This window comes from Mobula hypostoma, chromosome 7, assembly GCF_963921235.1.
Source record: "Mobula hypostoma chromosome 7, sMobHyp1.1, whole genome shotgun sequence".
NCBI lineage: Eukaryota > Metazoa > Chordata > Chondrichthyes > Myliobatiformes > Myliobatidae > Mobula > Mobula hypostoma.
Window position 1 is genome coordinate 135,741,146 of NC_086103.1, and position 21,441 is coordinate 135,762,586.

The 21,441-nt window shown below is 39.6% G+C and overlaps 1 protein-coding gene across 5 annotated transcripts in view; it reads left to right on the plus strand.

Annotated features, from left to right (window-relative positions):
• dync2h1 (dynein cytoplasmic 2 heavy chain 1) overlaps window positions 1-21,441 on the plus strand; it is a 493,185-nt gene that overhangs the window by 16,467 nt on the left and 455,277 nt on the right. For all 5 annotated transcript variants that reach the window (XM_063054085.1, XM_063054084.1, XM_063054086.1 and 2 more), the window contains exons 4-5: window positions 6,554-6,724; window positions 8,389-8,527. In XM_063054085.1, coding sequence (XP_062910155.1) covers window positions 6,554-6,724; window positions 8,389-8,527 — 310 coding nt within the window. The remainder of the gene's footprint in view (window positions 1-6,553; window positions 6,725-8,388; window positions 8,528-21,441) is intronic.

A 21,441-nucleotide genomic window follows, 5' to 3' on the forward strand; every position in this document is an offset into this window, starting at 1 on the left:
ATCGGCTCTGTGTAGGGTTTGTGGTTACACAGTACTTACGGCGTCGAGTTGACACAGAAGTATAAATCAGGCTTTAAGAGTACAAAGGTGAAATGTTTAAGGGGAACCTGAGGGGAGTCTTCTTCACTCAGAGGGTGGTGAGAGTGTGGAATGAGCTGCCAGCGGAAGTAGTGGATTCGGGTTTGATTTCAATATTTAAGAGAAATTTGAATGGATACATGAATGAGAGGGAAAAGAGCGCAATGGTCCAGGTGCAAGGCAATGGAACTAGGCAGATTAATATTTTGGCATGGACTAGATGGGTTGAAGGGCCTGTTTCTGGCTGTGGTGTTTTATAACTCTGGAAAATGTACTCAGTGGATGAATGCAAGTTAGGAATGTGTGGGTTTAATATAATAATGGACGATTAAAATTATTATTGTAAAGCAGTTATTAATACTGCAATCATCAATTTTTAATGCCTTATTCTCAGAATACTGCTGACACTGGCAATAACACATTTATTACTTGTGTTTTATTTTCTTTGAGGTGGTGGTGAGTGTTACCACTGAACTAATTCAGTTCTTGTCATCTAAGTAGGGAATTATAGGATTTTGACTCAGCAACACTGAAGAAATGGCAAGATTTTACGAAGCCACAGTAGCATGTGAGGTGAAGATAATAGGCTTTCTTTGTATTGGCCAGATTGACCTATTGCGTTGTAAAGGTTGTGATTTGGGAAACGCTGTTGAAAAAGCCTTGATCTATGTTATGGCTACTGCACACATGTTGGACCACCAAATGAGTGAATGTTTAACTGTTCTGATCCATTTGATAGAAATGTTCTGTGTGGTATAAAAACCAAAGATGGTGGAGGTATTTAATTGATTCGGCAATATCTCTGAAGAGTGAAATAGAGTTGATGCTCAAGCATCATACCTTTCATCAGAACTGGGAAAAGTTAGAGATACAAAATAGAACAAATTTCAGTGAAGATAGTGAACGCAGCAGGCCAGGCAGCATCTATAGGAAGAGGCGCAGTCGACGTTTCAGGCCGAGACCCTTCGTCAGGACTAACTGAAGGAAGAGTGAGTAAGGGATTTGAAAGCTGGAGGGGGAGGGGGAGATGCAAAATGATAGGAGAAGACAGGAGAGGGAGGGATAGAGCCGAGAGCTGGACAGGTGATAGGCAAAAGGGGATACGAGAGGATCATGGGACAGGAGGTCCGGGAAGAAAGACGGGGGGGGGGTGACCCAGAAGATGGGCAAGAGGTATATTCAGAGGGACAGAGGGAGAAAAAGGAGAGTGAGAGAAAGAATGTGTGCATAAAAATGAGTAACAGCTGGGGTACGAGGGGGAGGTGGGGCCTAGCGGAAGTTAGAGAAGTCAATGTTCATGCCATCAGGTTGGAGGCTACCCAGACGGAATATAAGGTGTTGTTCCTCCAACCTGAGTGTGGCTTCATCTTTACAGTAGAGGAGGCCGTGGATAGACATGTCAGAATGGGAATGGGATGTGGAATTAAAATGTGTGGCCACTGGGAGATCCTGCTTTCTCTGGCGGACAGAGCGTAGATGTTCAGCAAAGCGGTCTCCCAGTCTGCGTCGGGTCTCACCAATATATAAAAGGCCACATCGGGAGCACCGGACGCAGTATATCACCCCAGTCGACTCACAGGTGAAGTGATGCCTCACCTGGAAGGACTGTTTGGGGCCCTGAATGGTGGTGAGGGAGGAAGTGTAAGGGCATGTGTAGCACTTGTTCCGCTTACACGGATAAGTGCCAGGAGGGAGATCAGTGGGGAGGGATGGGGGGGACGAATGGACAAGGGAGTTGTGTAGGGAGCGATCCCTGCGGAATGCAGAGAGAGGGGGGGAGGGAAAGATGTGCTTAGTGGTGGGATCCCGTTGGAGGTGGCGGAAGTTATGGAGAATAATATGTTGGACCCGGAGGCTGGTGGGGTGGTAGGTGAGGACCAGGGGAACCCTATTCCTAGTGGGGTGGTGGGAGGATGGAGTGAGAGCAGATGTACGTGAAATGGGGGAGATGCGTTTAAGAGCAGAGTTGATAGTGGAGGAAGGGAAGCCCCTTTCTTTAAAAAATGAAGACATCTCCCTCGTCCTAGAATGAAAAGCCTCATCCTGAGAGCAGATCTCCCAGTGGCCTCACATTTTAATTCCACATCCCATTCCCATTCTGACATGTCTATCCACGGCCTCCTCTACTGTAAAGATGAAGCCACACTCAGGTTGGAGGAACAACACCTTATATTCCGTCTGGGTAGCCTCCAACCTGATGGCATGAACATTGACTTCTCTAACTTCCGCTAGGCCCCACCTCCCCCTTGTACCCCAGCTGTTACTCATTTTTATGCACACATTCTTTCTCTCACTCTCCTTTTTCTCCCTCTGTCCCTCTGAATATACCTCTTGCCCATCCTCTGGGTCACCCCCCCCCCCTGTCTTTCTTCCCGGGCCTCCTGTCCCATGATCCTCTCGTATCCCCTTTTGCCTATCACCTGTCCAGCTCTTGGCTCCATCCCTCCCCCTCCTGTCTTCTCCTATCATTTTGCATCTCCCCCTCCCCCTCCAGCTTTCAAATCCCTTACTCACTCTTCTTCAGTTAGTCCTGACGAAGGGTCTCGGCCTGAAACGTCGACTGCGCCTCTTCCTATAGATGCTGCCTGGCCTGCTGCGTTCACCAGCAACTTTGATGTGTGTTCCTTGTATTTCCAGCATCTGCAGAATTCCTGTTGTTTTCAGTGAAAGATGTTTATATGGAAGAAACAAAATAGTTACTCGATGAAGAAAATTATGAATCTTACAAATGTGAGATTTAAATAGAGGAAACAGTATCTGAAACTGTTAAATTTTGAAATAGTTTAATGCAAATACAGAGAAGATGAGGTATTTTTCTCTAACATTGTTGGAAGTCAGAAGGAAGCCAAAGCATAAGATCAGGGCGGGAGTAGTACTCTGTAAGTTAAAAAGACACCTGACTGGAATCTTTGGATCAAGCTTTCAGAATGAACAGGGAGACATTCTTTTCATTGTCCATTGTAGAGGAGATCACAATGAGAACAGCAGAAAGACTAGACAGGTTGGAAGAAGAGTAAGTAAATCGCTGTTTTATCTGTACAGAGGCACAGCTCCATCAACCTGAGTTTGACCCTGATCTTTGCTGTCTTTGTACATGTGGAGATTACACGTAGTACCAGACATAACATGGGCTTCCCCTGGATGCTCTGGTTTCCAGCGATATCTCAATAATTTTCTGTTGTAAATTACCTGAATAGAATTTCTGTGAGTGCCTATATGGAGTTGGTGTGTTGAATGGTACCCATAAAGGCTACATCATAAATACGAGTGTGTTTAGGATCCTGGGCAAAGGACAGGAAGAAGTAAAAATGTAGGTCTACTGAGAAAGGAAGTCATTCTGGATAGAGATGCAATCTGTACAGTCCCAGAGACTGCAGAATACTAAAAGGTAAGAAGAAAGGAAATGTGGTGTCATTACATTGGATGAGTTGAAACGACAATGTGTTAGTCAAATGTGGTAGCAGGCGGAGTGGAAAATGAGGACAAGGGGAACCCAATCCAGTCATTTTAGAGAGTGAGAGTGAGAGAGAGAATACATACGCAGGAAGCGTGGAAGGCATGATTGGCGTTTCGTCAACAATAATGGAAGGGATTTTTTTTTAAGGAAACAGGAAGACATTTAAGGCATTGGTATGGAAGATGATGTTGTCAGAATAATTGTAATTAAAATGGAGAAATAGAAAGAATGGAATATACCCCTTGGAAGAAAAGCCACTGACTGACTCATTCTATTTTTTTTTACTACTCTTCACTAGTTTGACACCATGAGACTCGTTTTGTCACCTCAACCCAGACAAATCATTGCTAACAATGAAAAGCTGTATTTCAGCATGGTGCTGGTGGCTTCTCTGCTGTTTCCACCATTGCTGGCTTTTCTGTGAGCCTTTAGGTATTTTCACCTTCTTATCATAGTAGTGCAACAGAACCTTCATGTATCACGGTAATTGCTGAATTTTTGGATCTCCTGCACTGTTCTTTAGGTTATGGATTTTCTGTTGCATCTCTTTCAGGCATCTGCATAGTTGTTCCTTTTCTCTTGTTGCTTCCAATGCTCTGGGATTAGAAGACTAAAATAATATAAATAAGGAGTTGCTGAGTCACACTCAAGGAAATGCCTGATTGCAGTAGCTTCAGAGTAATCTCCATACTGCTTGCAAAGGAAAATCCTTGCAGCTTTCCTCCTCAACCATTGCTAAATTATCACTGTAATATTCTCAGATTCAAGTTCAAGTTCGTTATCGTTCAACCCTTTACATGCTTTTTACCTGTACTGTTTTATGATTTATGTATACTGCCAAATGAAACAATGTTGCTCTGGACCAAGGTGCAAAACATGGTACATATAACTCACAGAGGGTAAAGTAATATTACCACAAATAAATTAACAAATAAGAACTTATAGTCCAGAGGACTGTCAGTTAGCATAAGATGTATTTATGACCCAAGTTAAAAAGTAGACAGTATAACTCTGCTGACATGTGATGAGACATAGGTGGTGGCAGGGAGTTCAATTGGTTCATGGTTTGGGGGAAGAAGATGTTTCCCATCCTAACAGTTCTTATTCTAGTGCTCCGGTACCTCCTGCCTGATGATAGGGGTCAAAGAAATTTGTGGGATGGATGGAAGGATCCTTGACAGTCCTAAGGGCCCTGTGTATGCATGATCCTGATAAATATCTCAGATACGTGGAAGAGAAACCTGATGATCCTCTCAGCAGTCCTCGCAATCCTTTGCAGGGTCTTGAGGTCTGATGCCTTGCAAATCCTGTAGCAGGTGGGTAGACTCAATGGTGCTTGTGCAAAAATTGGTTAGAGTGATGGTGGAGTGATGGTGGAGAGCCTCACTTCTGCTAATCTCCTCAGGAAGTGGAGAGCACTGCTGTGTTTTCTTGACTCAAGAAGTGATTTTGGGGGACCAGGTGAGATCGTCTGTCATGTACACTCCCAGAAAATCGTTGCTCCTAACTCCTCATGTACGAACTGTTTATATACTAAAGTCAACAATCAGCTCTCTTGGTCTGTACACGTTGAGACTTGAGCTGTTGTGCTTGCACCATTCAACAAGCAGCCCTTCTTTCTTTCTATGCTATCTTGTTGTCATCGTTGCTGAAACCCACCACTTTTGTGTCGTCAGCGAACTTGATGATTCGATTTGAGCTGGAACTAGCAGTGCAGTTATGCGTCAGACACATGAACAGCAGTGAGTTGAGCACGCAGCCTCAGGGTGGTGGAGCGAGAAATGTTGCTGCCACAATGAACTGACTGTGGTTTTTCTGTCAAGAAATCCACGGTTCAATTACAGAGCGAATTGTTGAGACCCCCCCAAGGATGGGGACTGAGGGATGATTGTATTAAATGTTCATCTGAGGTTGATAAACAGCATCTTGGGGTATGTGATGCCATCTTCCAGGAGGGACAGGACACAGTGAAGGGCAGAGGCTGGGGTATTGTCAGTGGACTGATTTGAGTGATAAGCAAATTGAAAATGGTCTAGTGTAACAGGAAGATGGGATTTAATGCGATCCATAACCAGCTAGTCAAAGCATTTCATTATTGTTGATATCAGTGCCACTGGATGGTAGATGTTAAGGCAGGTTACTGTTGCCCACTATGATAGTACATAATAGATAGCAATAACCATGCAGTCATACAAAAAAACTAGCCCAAGTCCCTGAGTGTCAAGTCCTGTAGATTCATGGTGCATGGCTGTTGTCGGCAATAACAAGCCCACAGAAATATGTAGACCAGTGCATTCCAGCTTGTCTTCCACCGAGCAACCAGTGCAGGGCAGCACAGATGGGAGGGGCCAGTCTCCAACTCAGCATTGAAGGTGCGCCACATGGCCTCCAGTATCTCCTCTCCTGTGCATTTGCAACAGGAAACCCCGCAGCATGAGAGTCTAGTCTACACTACAACTCGCCATCTGTCTCGCCTGTGAAACAGCATCCAGCAGGATTGCAAGAAAATCACTTACACTGTTTTTCTTAGACTGCACTCTGTCTCCGCACACCAACTCTAACGCCTTTTGTAGCAGACAGCAACACACTCTGCACCAACTCCAGCTCCTCCATTATCGAGCAACTCACTAGTGGGTTAGATCTGCAGTTTTTGATGTTCTTAATATCCAGCAGTGGCTTGTGATCATAAAAAGGTAAAAGAAGAATCACGCCTTTATTTGGACCCAGCTAGGCCGTTGGCTGAGTGCACCACCATCTTACCAGCGGCAATTATTAAATTGAAAATGCTATCTGAACAGATATTATTTCTTTTGTAGGGAAGATGGCGAGGGACATAAGAATTAGAATTCCTGTTATTATGTGATAAGTGACAGTAAACCTTTTTTGTACATCTAGAAATGGAAAGATTTAAAGGGTCATATTGTGAGAACAAAATAAAGTTTCATTAGCTGTTTCAAAAGGTAATATTGCTGCAGGTGGTTTGTAGTCACTCTGGAATTTTGTTTTTTTCAATGATAGGTTGAATCGGGGGATATCAAGGACAAAATTTTGGTATTTTTTAAGATACGTCCAGATGTTATTACTGAAGAAAATTTGCACACAAATATACTTGTGTCATCAATGCTGGATTCACCCATAAGTGCTTTTTATCAAGCAATACGGCAAATATTTGCACCAGTGCTATTGAAGGTGAGTTTGTGAACATTTCAAAAAACAACTTTACTGATCTGTTATCTGTTCCTTACTTTCAGAAGATAAATATTTTATGAAAGTTTATGCTGTTGTAGTTTTATGTCTATCTGTGCCCGATTAAATGTACTTCGCAATTACAGTGGATTCGGGATAATTGGGCTATCAGTTACTTAAGACAGCTGCTTATTTGGGACAACTCTTAAAGAGCAAAAGCAAATCAGGAAAATAGCCAGTTTCCCTTTGTTTATTTGGGACATTATGCTTCTTACTTGGGACAGGAGACTGTTGCTGAACATTATCTAACTAGCATCAGTTGTGTGCATATCGTGTGGTAGTTAGACAATACACCATGTTTAAAGTGAATAGTTTTTAAGTAGTATAACTTACATGTTTGTATTCAAAGAACAGTGTTTTATTGTCACTGATAGTTGACAAGTAATAAAAAAATAAGACAATTCAGAACTGTTTTGCTCATGCGGTTTTAAGCATTCAGGCTTGGAGATGCCAGAAATGGCTGGGAGTGAAAATGAAACGATTTTACTACTTCAACGAGTTAGGAACTACAAAGAATTTGAAAGCTTCAACAATCATCTGGAATGTTACAGTGATAACAAAGATTTGGAGGATGCATCGTTGAAAGCACTGCTTGAAGGCAGTCTGCTTTATGCACTAGGTGTCTGCATTGATTGTCATTTACAGTCAATCAAAAGAACACATCAGTGTACACTGGATGAATTTCTCCTTCGATAACTATTAGGAACTAATACACTGCTTTATAGTACTATAGTAGTTTTGGTAGTTTTCTGATTTATTTTGTATTTTATTTAAATGCTCAATTTGTTACTCATTTAAATGGTAGTTTGTCTTTCTTTATTTGCCTTTTTCATTATTTCCATGGATCTTTGGCTAATTGTGCAGCTGCTTAATTGGGCCAAAATTGGTCCCGATGTGCCCTAATTAATTAAAATCCATTGCACTTAATTAAAAGCATATAATTTATAGGAAGGAAAATAGATTGCTTTTTTTTAGAAAGGAAGAATGTTTGAAGGTCACTTCAGTAATCAGAACATAATAGTTAAATTTAAACCAGATGTTACTATTTTTCCTGGATCTTATCATCTGCTATTGTCCTGCTGTGTGAATATTACAAAAATACCTGAAATTTTGCCACGTTGTGTAATATTTAAATCCCTCCTAATATTTATATGAAAATTGCATGGCTAATTATTCAGCATCACACTGATTGCATTCATGTTTTTGAAGTAATTTACACTTATTTATGTTGCAGGTTAAGCTTGCTTTTAATTTAGATTTTCCCTGTTGTGTCAGTTATCAGCTGAAAGCTACCTTTTGATACTAGGATGATATTAATCTAATCTAATCTAATTATTTGGATATTGACTTTCGGCCCTATTTTCTGAAGTAATAACAATCTTAAAATCTACTATCATCATCTCGTTGAAACAAATTGTGCTCCTAGGTTAAATATTTTGTTGAGAATCTGATAATCATTCGTGCCTCAAAATCATAGATTTTAAATTGTAATGAACTTGAAATACAAAACCAAAGGAGAGAGAATGGCTAGGACATGACATTTGTTTTGAACTTCAAATTGATGGCAGAGTTTATATGGTTAATGTAATTTCTGCTTTTCTTTTTAGGATGAGAAATGGAGTAAGAGTTTTGACCCTAAACTTCAAAATTTGTTGACTCAACTAGAAGCAGGGTTGGGGTCTATTGTAAGGCACTCAGATCAGTGTCACAGTGGAACAAGATTTGGAGGGGAAGAGGACACTTCAGGTTTGAAATTTAAAGCTGGAGTACATTATAATTAAATAGTTTTTCATCTTATTTTCCCTTCCAGTTCATTTATGATCTTTCTAATGTCATGAACTAAGATATGCATGATTGCTGTTAATATTCTGAATGTTTCAAAACTTGATTTAAGCAGGATAGAAATTGGACTATTTCCTTGTATATAATTCTAATCTCATCCACACAGGATGGATTAAACTTAGCTAACTGAATTAGTTGGGTATATTTCCCTTGTGTTTTAGAGACATAGAGCAATACAGCAGGGATACAGACAGTTCAGCCCATCCAGTCCATGAGGACCTGGGTGACCATGCACCTAGTCCCAATTTCTACTGTTTAGCCCATATCTCTCCATTTCCCGTCCTTCCATGTGCCTATCTCTGTACTGCTTAAATTGTATTATTGCATCTGCCTCAGTCACTTTTTCTGGCAGCTCATTCCATATACTGATCACACTCTTCATGAAAAAATTGACCCTCAGATCCATTTTAGTTCATTTTCCTCTCACCCTAAACTTATCTACTCTAGTGTTGGAATCTCTAATCCAGGGGAAAAACTCGTTAGGATTCACTTTATCTTACTTTTATAATTATTGTATGTGCTCTTCTTTAAGGTTGCCACTCGTTCTCCTACAAACCAACTGCGCAACCTCTCCCAATAACTTAAGTCCTCTAGTCCTGGCAGCATGCCACAGTAGCCTAGCGATTAGCGCGATGCTATTATTGCTTGGAGCATTCCAGAGTTCAGAGTTCAATTCTGGCACTGTCTGACGTAGTTTGTCTGTTCTCCCGTGACTATGTGTAGTTCCTCTGGGTAACCTGGTTTCCTCCCACTGTGCAAAGATGTATTTTAAAAATGTAGGTTAACTGGTCATTGTAAATTGTCCTGTGAGTAGGCTATTGCTAAATAGGTGGGTTGCTGGGTGGTGTGGCTCATTGGGCTAGAATGGCCTGTTCCACGCTATATCTCTACATAAAAATAAAAAAATAAACATTCTTGTAAAAGGTGCAATAGGTGTTGTTCGTGGGATAAGCATAGAGATGGAGAGTTGAGAATGGCATTGGGAAGTTTAACTCCATGCATTGGAAGGACACAGAAGCCCTGTGTTACTGACAGATGGAACATGCCACTCAACCCCATTCTCCTGTCTTCTCCTTGTAACTTTTGATGCCCTTACTAATCACTACTACTACTACTACAACATCGACTCAGGCCTAGGGAGCCGGCATCAGGCACAATGACGAACTCTCCACTTCTCCCTCTCCCTCATCAGTGTGTTCAGTTCATCTATATTAGCCACACCGCTGTCTTCTAGGAGCGTGTTGACCGTTGTCTTGGGAGGGCGCCCAGGGTTCATTCTCCCGTGCTTGGGCTCCCATATGATGACTAGGCTGGCAGGTAGCTCTGGGTGGCATAGAAGTGCCCCACTAGTTGCAGTCTTCTCGCCTCGATTTTAGTGGTGAGCATCGGTAGGTTGTTATAGAGCTTGACGTTCGTCATGTGCTGTTGACAACTCACGTCAAGAGCCATCCGGAGCATTCGTGTATAGCAACCATCTAGAGACTTTAGCATCGTCTTGGTGAATGTCCATGTCTCGCATCCATACGTGAGAATGGACTCCATGACTGCTATGAAAATCCTCTTTTTAAGCCCTCTGGTCAGGTTCGACTTCCAGATTTTCTTCATGTCATTCATAGCCTTTCACGCCAGTGCCTTCCATATCTTTATGTCCTTCTCTGAACTCATCATTCTTGACCCGAGGTACTTGTAGTCAAAGTCTTTCTTAATGGTATCATTCTCTATGGTCTTGAGAGTACCTTCGTCACAGTTAAATGCCATGTACTCTGTCTTTTTAGTGTTTAGGTGAAGTCCAAATTTATTGCACTCAGTTCCCACTTTTGTCAGTAGCTGCTGTGCATCCTCCATCTGGTCAGAGGGCAGGACTATGTTGTCTGCAAAATCGAGATCTGTGAGCGTAACTGGTCTGACCCTTTTGGTTCACCCTGGTTTTATGGTAAAACCAAGCTTGTCATGATCTTTGGTAGCTTGACACAGAGCGTAATCAAGGACGATTATAAAGATTCACGGTGCCAGAGTGTCTCCTTGCAGCACACCAGCTAGGAGCTCAAACACTGCTGTTTCTCCATCTGGTGATACAACTTTCGCCATGGTTTTGGTATAGCTGGACTCTATTGCTCTCAGTAGATGGTCTGGCACTCTGTAAGCTTTCAGGATCTTCAGCATTTTACCTTGGTGAATGGAGTCAAAAGCTTTGCGAAAATCGATGTAAGTAATCACAGCTGGTAGGTTGTTCTTCTTGACTTCCTCGATGATCCTATGGAGAGCAAGTATTTGCATTGCTGTTGTGCGCTTCTGCGGAAAACCATTCTGATTGAATCTTAGCTTAAGGTCAATGGCGGTGCGAATCCTGTTCAAGATCATTCGATTGTTTAACTTTGCTAAGATGCAGGTCAAGCTGATATCACAGTAGTTATCTGTCTTTGTGAGGGATCCAGACTTGGGGACTGGGATAATGTTTGAGAGTTTGTCGCCTTTCATCAGTGCCGTATTACATATGTCCAGCAAGATGTCGTCCAGGTTGCAGTTCTTCAGGAAATCTGGTGGTATCCCATCTGGTCCAGCCTGTTTGAGTGCATATTTGGCCTTCTTCAGTTCCTCAATGGTGAATGGGCTGTCATCGATGTTGACTTGCATTAGTATAGTGGGTATGTCCTCTTCTTCTTCTGTGATCATTGGAGGGCTTCCCAGCAGGTTCTTAAAGTGGGTAAACCATGTCAGGACACGGCCCTCTGCCGTTTTACCACTTATTTTACCTGATGGGGACTTCTGTCTATGGATCTCATTGACTAGGCGCCATGCTTCTCCATGCTGCATGTCTTCATTAGCAGCTTCTATCTCTCTAATCCTCTCAGCTAGTTCTTCTTCCTTCAGTCGGTCATAGGTGGCAAAGAGATTCTTCTTTGCTGTCTTGAACTTGTCTCTGAGCTCTTCTGTTTCACTCCTTCTAAGTTCGGCATGACAAGCATTGACTACACTTCTTGCTGCGACGACGTCAGGATGTTTTGAGATCTGACTCTTCTAGGTTCGCTTCACAGAAGGCAAACCCTTTGTTGCATCTGTGTGCACGTCTATGAGCCGTTGATAGCCTCCCTGCCTCCCCCCTTTCCAGTGGGCCGAAGCGATTTCTCACTTCCACTGTGTACTGGGCTTGAAGAATAGGTTGTGAGGAGAATGCCTTCCAGTCTATCTTCTCCTTCGGACCTGTGGCTTTGGGTTGTGGCAGGCTCAGTCTCACTTGCATTGACACTACTCTGTGGTCAGAACTGATTGAGTTGAAGGTGCTGTAGGTTTCTGTGTTGATCACACAATTACGCCATTTTGTTCTTATGAGGATGTAATCAAGCTGTTTCCTGTAGATGGAGGTTCTGTTTTCATACGTCCACAGTTTACCAGCTCACTACTTGAATTGTGTGTTGGTGGCAATGAGACTGTGTTCCTGGATAAAATCAACTAGATATTGTCCATTTCTGTTGGTAAAGTCTTGGTATGAGTATGGAACATCTTCTAGTCTGACCTGGGGATTAAAATTGCCGAGCACGGCCAGGAAGTTATGTGCCAGTATTGAAGTGACAGCTTCGTGAAGTTTACTGTAGAAGGCCTCCACTTCCTTCTCCTCGCTGCAGTTGTGCGGGGAGTAACAGATGATGACAGAGGTCGCCGGGTTTCCGTCGAATTCTGCAGTAAGGATTCTGTCACTGACTGAGACTACGCCCCTCAGTGCCTTCTTCGCCTTGCTGTTCAACATCACCCCTACTCCACCTTGTGCTGACATCTTCATCGGCTCTCTCCCTGCGGACGAGGTGATGAGGTGCATTCCTTCTACCTCTATGAACCTTATCTCTTCGTCAGGTTGTACATGACCGTGTTCTTGGATCCCCAGAATGGACTAATGAAGAACCTCTTAACCTTCACTTTAAATATACCCAATGACTTGGCCTCCATGGCCATCTGTGTCAATGAAATCCACAGATTCACCACCCTCCGGCTACAGAAATTCCTCCTCATCTCTGTTCTCAAGAGGAAGTTGTACTATTCCAAGGCTGTCCCACTTGGTCCCAGAGTCTCCCACTTCTGGAAACATCCCCTCTATGTCTACTCTATCCAGGCATTTCAGTATTCTGTAGGTTTCAATGAGATTTCTTCTAAGTTACAGCAAGTATAGGCCCAAAGCCATCAAATGCTCCTCAGACATTAACCCTTTCATTCCCAGGAACTTTCGTGAACCTCCACTGGGACCTCTCAAATGCCAGTCTATCATGTGGATCCCATGCTGGCATAGCGGTCAGGGTGATGCTATTACAGATTGGGGTGGCAGAGTTCAGAGTTCAATCCCAGCATCCTTTGTAAGGTTTCTGTATGTCCTTCCCGTGGAATGTGCAGGTCTTATCTGGTTCTCTGGTTTCCTTCCACACCTCAATGACATATTAGGTAGGTTTATTGGTCATTGTAAATTGCCCAGTGATTAGGTTAGGGCTGAATTGGGGTTGTTGGGGGTTGCAGGGTGGTGATGCCTGAGGGACCAGAAGGGCCTATTCCATGCTATATCTCTAAATAAATAAAGGTAAAGAAATAAATCCTTTCATAGATATTTGGCCCATAATTGCTCTTAGTACTCCAAATGCAGTCAGAGCAGTGGCCTCAGCATTACATTAGTGCTTTTATATTCTAATTCTCTTGAAGTGAATGCTGGGATTCTGCAGGGAGCGCTCATGGAGTGAGGTCGCTTCTGGCTTTGCTCCATTCCCGTTATCTTTTTTTTAACTTATGATCTCCCTTACTTAACCAATTTTTACCTACACCAGAAGATTTATTTTATCTTATTGATTTTTTCTTGAACTGCAACTCTGGAATCTGAAGAAATGAGTACAAGATCCAAAGCCAAAGACGGGAAAGATTCCGACGGGAACGGCGGAAAAAGAAAAGGTGATTCTAAACAAACGGAGCTATCCTATGATACTATGATGAAGTTTTTAAGAGGAAAAATTCGAGGAACAATGTCAAAATCTATCTGAAAGTTTATCTGATAAATTTGAACAACAACGTCAAAGTCTTAATGAAGACCTAAAATCAATCACGGAAACTCTGAAATCTCTGGATTGTGAAGTTCAAGAACGTCAAAGTAAAATCCCCGAACTGGATATTAAATCTCAGAAGACGGATTCAAAAGTCGAGAACTTGGAGCAGAATTTAGCTTTGACCATTAAACAAATGCAACATTTTAAATCCAAAGTCATCGATCTTGAAAATCGATCGAGAAGACAGAACTTACGTATAATTGGTCTACCCGAGGATGTTGAGGATGGAGACCCTTTAATATTCTTTGCTCAACTTTTAAAGGATATGTTCGACTCAGTATTTACCAACGAGCCTCCATTGCTGGACTGCGCCCATCGTATATCGCGGCCAAAGTCAGCATCCGCCAAATCATAACCAAGACCAATTATTCTTCGTTTCCATTACGTTAATGTTAAAGAACAGCTTCTCCAGACTGCTCGTCGGAAGAGATGATCAATTATCGTCAGCATTCCTTCAGAATAGTTCAAGATTACAGTCCTGAAGTGATGAAAGAGCAATTGACTTTTAAACCTCTGATGCCGGAATGTTATCAAAAAAATTTCAAACCGGCATTATTGTACCCTGCACGCCTAAGAATTTCTCTTCCTGATGGATCTCATCATGTCTTCCATTCCACAACCACTGCTCAAAGCTTTTTGGATGACAGCTACCCATCTGATACGGACACCGCCCTTTAATTAATGTTCTGTGCCCTCAGTATCAGCTTTTTTTTCTGGTGTTTTAGAAAAAAAATAAACTTTCTATTACCGTATGATGAAGGTTTTTTATAAGATCAAGATTTTTGTTTTGTGCTTAGTACAATAGATATTATTTTACAACTTATCTAAAAAAGTCTTTTCTTGCAAATAACATTACTTTTTCTTAGTTAATTTTTTTTAACTATTTGATTTCCGATATTATCACTAACGATTTGATCTGATGATCAATTTTAGTCATATGTTCTTTATTTTTGCTTTTGTATAATTAAAATGGCGGTTTGTTTTTCTTTTTGCATAATCTCCTTTGTTCTTTCTGGACACGCCATGTTCTTGCGTTTCTTCTTCCCATAATCCCCTTTCTTTTTTTTGGAAGTGATATTTTATTCACTTTCATTTATAATTAACTAATCATATGTACTGATACTAACTTTCTCTTATTTATGTACTTTAGAAATTATACTATGTAGATTATTGTAGTATAGTGTTTAATTTTTCTATATCGGTTTTCGGGGGGTCATCTATATAACATATATCTTTGGAGTTGCCTCCTGCAGAAATGAGGTTAAACTTAGTGTTAGTTAGTTCTTTCTTCAGCCTTCTCTGGCTTAGTTCGGGGTTCTTAGGGGTCGCGGGTGGGGGAGTTTTTTTCTTTATTAATTTTTTCTATTGGGCTGATTTAGTACTACAATGATGTCTGCAGTGTCAGGATTTCCAGTTCCTCTCTGATCTCATGAGTTTACATTATGGTTAACCCTTTACACACCAAAGGGTTAATGTTAAATTATGGCTCACATTATTAATTTTGTCTTTTGGAATACAAATAGTTTAAACCATCCAATAAAAAGGAAAAAGATTTTCAAAGTATTCCAAAGACTGAATGCTCATATTATTTTTGCACAAGAAACTCATGTAAGGAAAGAGGATAATCAATGTTTCTTTAAGTTCTGGAAATTTTAACAATACCACTCGAACTCCCAAGCCAAAGTTAAAGGCGTTTCAATTTTTATGGATCCCTCAATTACATTTATTCATCAAGACATTATCTCAGATCCTAATGGTAGATTCTTGCTAATTACTGGGTTACTTTTTAATAAAAAGGTTGTTATGGTTAATGTTTATGCTCCAAATGTGGATTATCCTGAATTTTTTAAGCACATATTCACTTCCTTTCCTAACTTAAACGAGTATATGTTGATAATGGGCGGTGACTTTAATTTATGTTTAAATGCCATGTTGGACAGATCCATAGGTAGTCTGGTTTTACCGAATAAATTGGCTCCTCTTATTAACTCTTTTATGATTGATTCTGGGATTTCAGAAATTTGGAAATTTCTACACCCAAAGGACAAAGAATTCTCAATCTTTTCACATGTTTATCATTCTTATTCTCGAATTGGCTATTTTTTTATTGACTCTCGATTAATCCCATCTGTAGTTGATTGTAATTATGACGTTATCGCCATTTCAGATCATGCTCCAATGAAACTTTCTATCAGGTTAATGGATACTTCTTCTACTAATAGACAATGGCGATTTAACCCTATTTTGCTTCAAGACTTGGACTTTGTTAAGTTTATGATGGGACAGATTGATTTCTTTTTTTCAACTAATACTACGGAAGAAGTTTCCAATGGAACAGTATGGGATGCTTTTAAAGCTTATATCCATGGTCAGATTATTTCCTATTTGGCTGGTTTGAAAAAAACGTACTAAGAATGAAATACTCTTGTTAGTTGATAAAATTAAAGAAATTGATAAAAAAAATATGCTATTGCTCCTAGTAAGGAGCTGTATAAACACAGAGTTGAAGTTCAATTGGAACATAGTTTACTATTAACATCCTCAATCGAAAATCAACTAATGGGAACTAAAAGTGAGTTTTATATTCATAGTGATAAATCAGGTAAACTATTGGCTAATCAATTGAAATTTGCTTCGGTTAAACGTCAAATTACTAAGATTCGTAAACATGATGATACTTTGACAGTTGATCATGATGACATAAACAAAACCTTTCAAGAATTTTATACCTCTTATATCACTGTGATTTTCCTCATGATTTTAATATGCATGATCTTTTGAGTAAACTGAATTTTCTGAAATTATCACCTGAAGATTGCTTATCATTAGAAACTCCTATTACAGAGGAAGAAATAATAACTGCAATCTCATCAATGAATTCTGGTAAAGCACCTGGTCCGGACGGGTTTACAGTGGAATTTTAAAAATCCTTTTCCTCTATTCTCTCTCTGTGGTTGTCTAGAATATTCAAAGAAGCAATCAGTTTAGGTAAATTACCGCAATTGTTTTATGAAGCCTCTATTTCCTTAATTCTTAAAAAGAATAAAGATCCTACTGATTGTGCATCATATAGACCAATATTTCTTTTGAATGTAGATTCAAAAATTTTTTCAAAATTTTAGCAACAAGGTTAGAGAAGGTATTACCTCAAGTTATATCTATGGACCAAACTGGATTTATTAAAAACCATTATTCATCTTTTAATATTAGGAGGTTAATGGATATTGTTTATACCCCCTCATTTAATACTCCGGAATGTATTATCTCATTAGATGCTGAGAAAGCCTTTGACAGAGTTGAATGGCCTTATTTATTTAGTGTGCTGGAGAAATTTAATTTTAGTTTGATATTTATATCTTGGATTAAGTTGTTATATCATACCCCGGTAGCTTCCGTTTGCACTAATAATCAAAGATCTCCCTTTTTTTGTCTATTTCGTGGTACTAGGCAAGGATGCCCTCTTATTCCTTTACTATTTAATATCACCCTTGAACCTTTAGTAATTGCTATCCGTGACTCGCCCAATATTTTTGATATTACCCGTGGAAATGAAATACATAAATTATCACTATATGCAGATGATTTGTTATTATATATCTCTAATCTGGAGAAGTCAATTCCTGTTATTCTAGCTTTGTTGGCTCAATTTAGTAATTTTTCTGGCTACAAATTAAACCTTAATAAGAGTGAATTATTTCCCCTAAATAAGCAGGTACCTATTTATGGATGTTTACTATTTAAATTGGGTACTGACTCGTTTAAGGGATTATAATTACGAAAAAGTATAAAGATTTATTTAAAGCTAATTTTTTACCTTTAATTGATCAGATTAAACTTTTGTTTACTAAATGGTCACCAATATCTTTGTCTTTGATTGGTCGGATTAATGCTATTAAGATGATTATTTTGCCTAAATTTCTATATGTATTTCAATCGGTTCCGATTTTTATTCCAAAATCTTTTTTTGATAATGTTGACTCAAAAATTTCCTCATATATATGGCAGAACAAAAATCCTAGGCTAAGTAAAAGGTACTTACAGAAATCTAAAAAGGGGGGGGGGGGCGGCTGGGGGGGTTAGCGCTCCCGAATTTTAGATTTTACTATTGGGCAATTAATATTCGATACTTAAAAGTTTGGTTACGAGATTTGGATGCAACTTCAAGTCCACATTGGGTAAATCTTGAATGTAATTAATTACAAGGGTTTTCTTTGGGTTCAGTTTTAGGAACTTCGCTTCCTTTCATTTTTTCTAAACTGTATAAACAAATGAATAATCCAATAGTTAAGCATACTTTACGTATATGGTTTCAATTCTCAAAATTTTTTGGGTTGAATCAATTTATTTTAGCAAGTCCTATTATATCTAATTTTCTTTTTCAACCTTCCACTATGTATCAAGCTTACTTTGATTGGAAAGTGAAAGGTATAGTACGATTTCGTGATTTATTTTTGGATAATTGTTTTATGTCCTTTGATCAACTTTCTAATAAATATAATTTACCCAGATCTCACTTTTTTAGATACCTACAGGTTAGAAACTTTTAAATTACTGTTTCTCCTAATTTTCCACACTCATATCCAATGGATATTTTGGAAAAAATTTTAGATTTAAATCTCTCTCAGAAAAGTGTTGTAGCAATTATTTATAATATAATTATGAGTTTATGTCCTGATGTATCTAATAAAATTAAAACTGATTGGGAAAGAGAACTTAAGATTATTATACCGATTGAAAAACGGGAAAAAAATTCTTCAATTAGTTAATTCATCTGCTATATGTGCTAAACATGTGTTGATACAGTTTAAAGTAGTGCACAGAGCTCATATGTCCAAAGATAAACTATCTCGTTATTACTCTTATATAAATCCTATATGTGATAGATGTCATTCCGAGATAGCTTCTTTAACTCACATGTTTTGGTCATGTCCTTTGTTGGAAAAATATTGGAAAGATATTTTTGATATTATTTCAACGGTTTTGAGTGTAGACTTACAACTTCACCCAATTACTGCTATTTTTGGGTTACCAATGATAGAATCAAATCATTTAACCTCTTCAGCTCGTCGGATGATTGCATTTCTTACTTTAATGACTAGAAGATCCGTTTTGCTGAATTGGAAAGAGATTAACCCTTCTACTATATTTCACTAGTTTTCACTATGTTGTGTTTAAATTTGGAAAAAATTAGAAGTGTGGTTTATGACCCTTCCATTAAATTTGAAAAAACTTGGAGGCCATTTATTCAGCATTTTCATATGATGTAATTTGACCATTTCCAAACTTATTTTACTTCTCTGTAGTGTTGGTTGAGAGGAATGGAGTCGACGACACTAAGGTTTTCTTTTTCCCATTTTTTACGATGTTAAAACAGCCCAGGTCTTTTTTTTAGTTTAGTTGATTAATCCTGTTTAGATTAGTTTTTTTTGAGGGGGTTATATATATATTTTTATTTTTTTTTCTTTCTTCATGATTTTTGTCTAGATTTTTTTTGTTCTGTATTATTCATTGGTATCCTATATGATTGGGAGTTTTGTCAATTATGTACTATTTGGTTCTATAATTACTCATGTTAAGTATAATAATGTATTCCCAATAACCTTGTACTATTATGTTTATATTTTATGAAACTAATAAAAAGATTGAAAAAGAAGGAAATGAATGCTAATGTTATATTTGCCTTCCTTACTACCAACTTGACCTGCAACTTAAGTTTTAGGAGATCCTGCTCTAGGAGCCTAAAGTCCCTTTGCACTTTCGATTTCTGAATACGTACGCACTTAGAAAATAGTGTTCACCTTTATTCGTTCTACCAAAGTGCATGACCATATACTTCTTTATACTGTATTCCATATGCTACTTCTTGGCACATTCTGCAGACTCTCTGCTTCCTCAACATTACCTGCCTCTCCACTATCTTTATATCATCCACAACATGAGCACAGAGCCATTGATTCCTTTGTCCATTCATCCCTCCCCACTGATCTCCCTCCTGGCACTTATTCTTGCAAGCAGAACAAGTGTCACATTTGCCCTACACCTCCTCCCTCACTACCATTCAGGGCCCCAAACAGTCCTTCCACGTGAGGTGATACTTTAAGTCTGTTGGGGTCATCTACTCCCACTGCTGTGCTCCTGTATGTCAGTGAGACTCAATGTAGATTGGGAGATTGCTTCATTGAGCGCCCATGCTCTGCCAGAAAAAGTGGGATCTCTTGGGTGCCACCCATTTCAATTTCACTTCATGGGTATGTCAGTCCATGGCCTCCTCCAGTGCCACGATGAGGCCACACTCAGAATACAGGAGCAACATTTTATATTTGGCCGAGGTAGCCTCCAACCTGATGGCAGGAATATTGAATTCTCGAACTTCCAGTAATTGCCACCCTCCCTTTCACTATTCCCCATTCCTGTTTCCTTCTTTCTCCTTTCTCCTTACCTGCCCATGACCTCCCTGCATGCTTCTCCTCCTCCTTCCCTGTCTTTCATGGTCTTGTGTACTCTCCTATCAGATTACCCTCCTTCAGCCCTTTATCACTTTCCCAGTTCTTCATCCCTTCCCCCTCTCCTGGTTTCACCTATCACCTGCCACCTTCCTCCCCTACCCCACCACCTTGCTCTGACTTCTCTTTCTTGCAGTCCTGAAGAAGAGTCTTGGCTTGAAACGTTGACTGTTTTAAAAATTTCCATAGATGCTCCCTAACCTGCTGAGTTACTCCAGCATTTTGTGTTTGTTGATTCCATCGTCCACATCATTAATTATTCCCACTCTTTGCTTTCAACCTATCTTCTGCCATGCTACCATCTTTCCTGTAATACTGTGGGCTCTTACCTTGTTTAGAAGCCTCATATGCGACATCTTGTCAAAGGCCTTCTGAAAATGCAAGCAAATAACATCCACTGACTTGCCTTTGTCAATCCTGCTTATTACATCCTTAAAGAATTCCAACAGACTTGTCAGGAAACATTTGCACTTTAGGAACCCATGCTGACTTCGACTATTCTATCGTGTACCTCCAAGTACCCCAAAACCTCATTCTTAACACCATTTTACCAACCACTGGCCTTTAATTTTCTGTCTTTTGGCTCCCTTCCGCCTTAAAGAGTGGAGTGAAATTGCAATTTTTCAGTCCTCCACAATCGAGTGAGACCTGAAAAATCACTACTGATGGCTCCACAATCTCATAAACTACCTCTTTCAGAACCCTGGGATGAAGGTGACATCTACTTTCAGACCTTTCAACTTCCCAAGCACTTTCTCCTTATTCATAGCAACTCTTCTCACTTCTTCCCCTTGATAGTCTCGATTTCTGGCATGCTGCAGGTGTGTTTTACACAGTAAAGATTGATGTAAGAGACTTACTCAGTTCATCGGGTATTTTTTTGTTCCCCATTACTATCTCTCCAGCATCATTTTCCAGTGGTCTGATGTCTACTCTTGTCTGTCTTTTACTCTTTATATGTCTGAAAAATCTTTTGGCGTCCTCTTATATTATTGGCTAACTTATTTTCACAATTCATCTTTTCTTTCTTAGTTGCATTTTCATTTGCCTTCTGTTGACTTTTAATCACTTTCCACTAATTTTTGCTTTATTGTATGCCCTCTCCTTTGGTCTTATGTCTGCAGGGAAGAACCACAAATTGGTTTTCCAATTTTCCAATGCCCAACGTGATGGTGAATTCAAATTTAGGATTAATATGAAACAAAATCATAGTCACAAAAAATGAATTCACATTTATTTG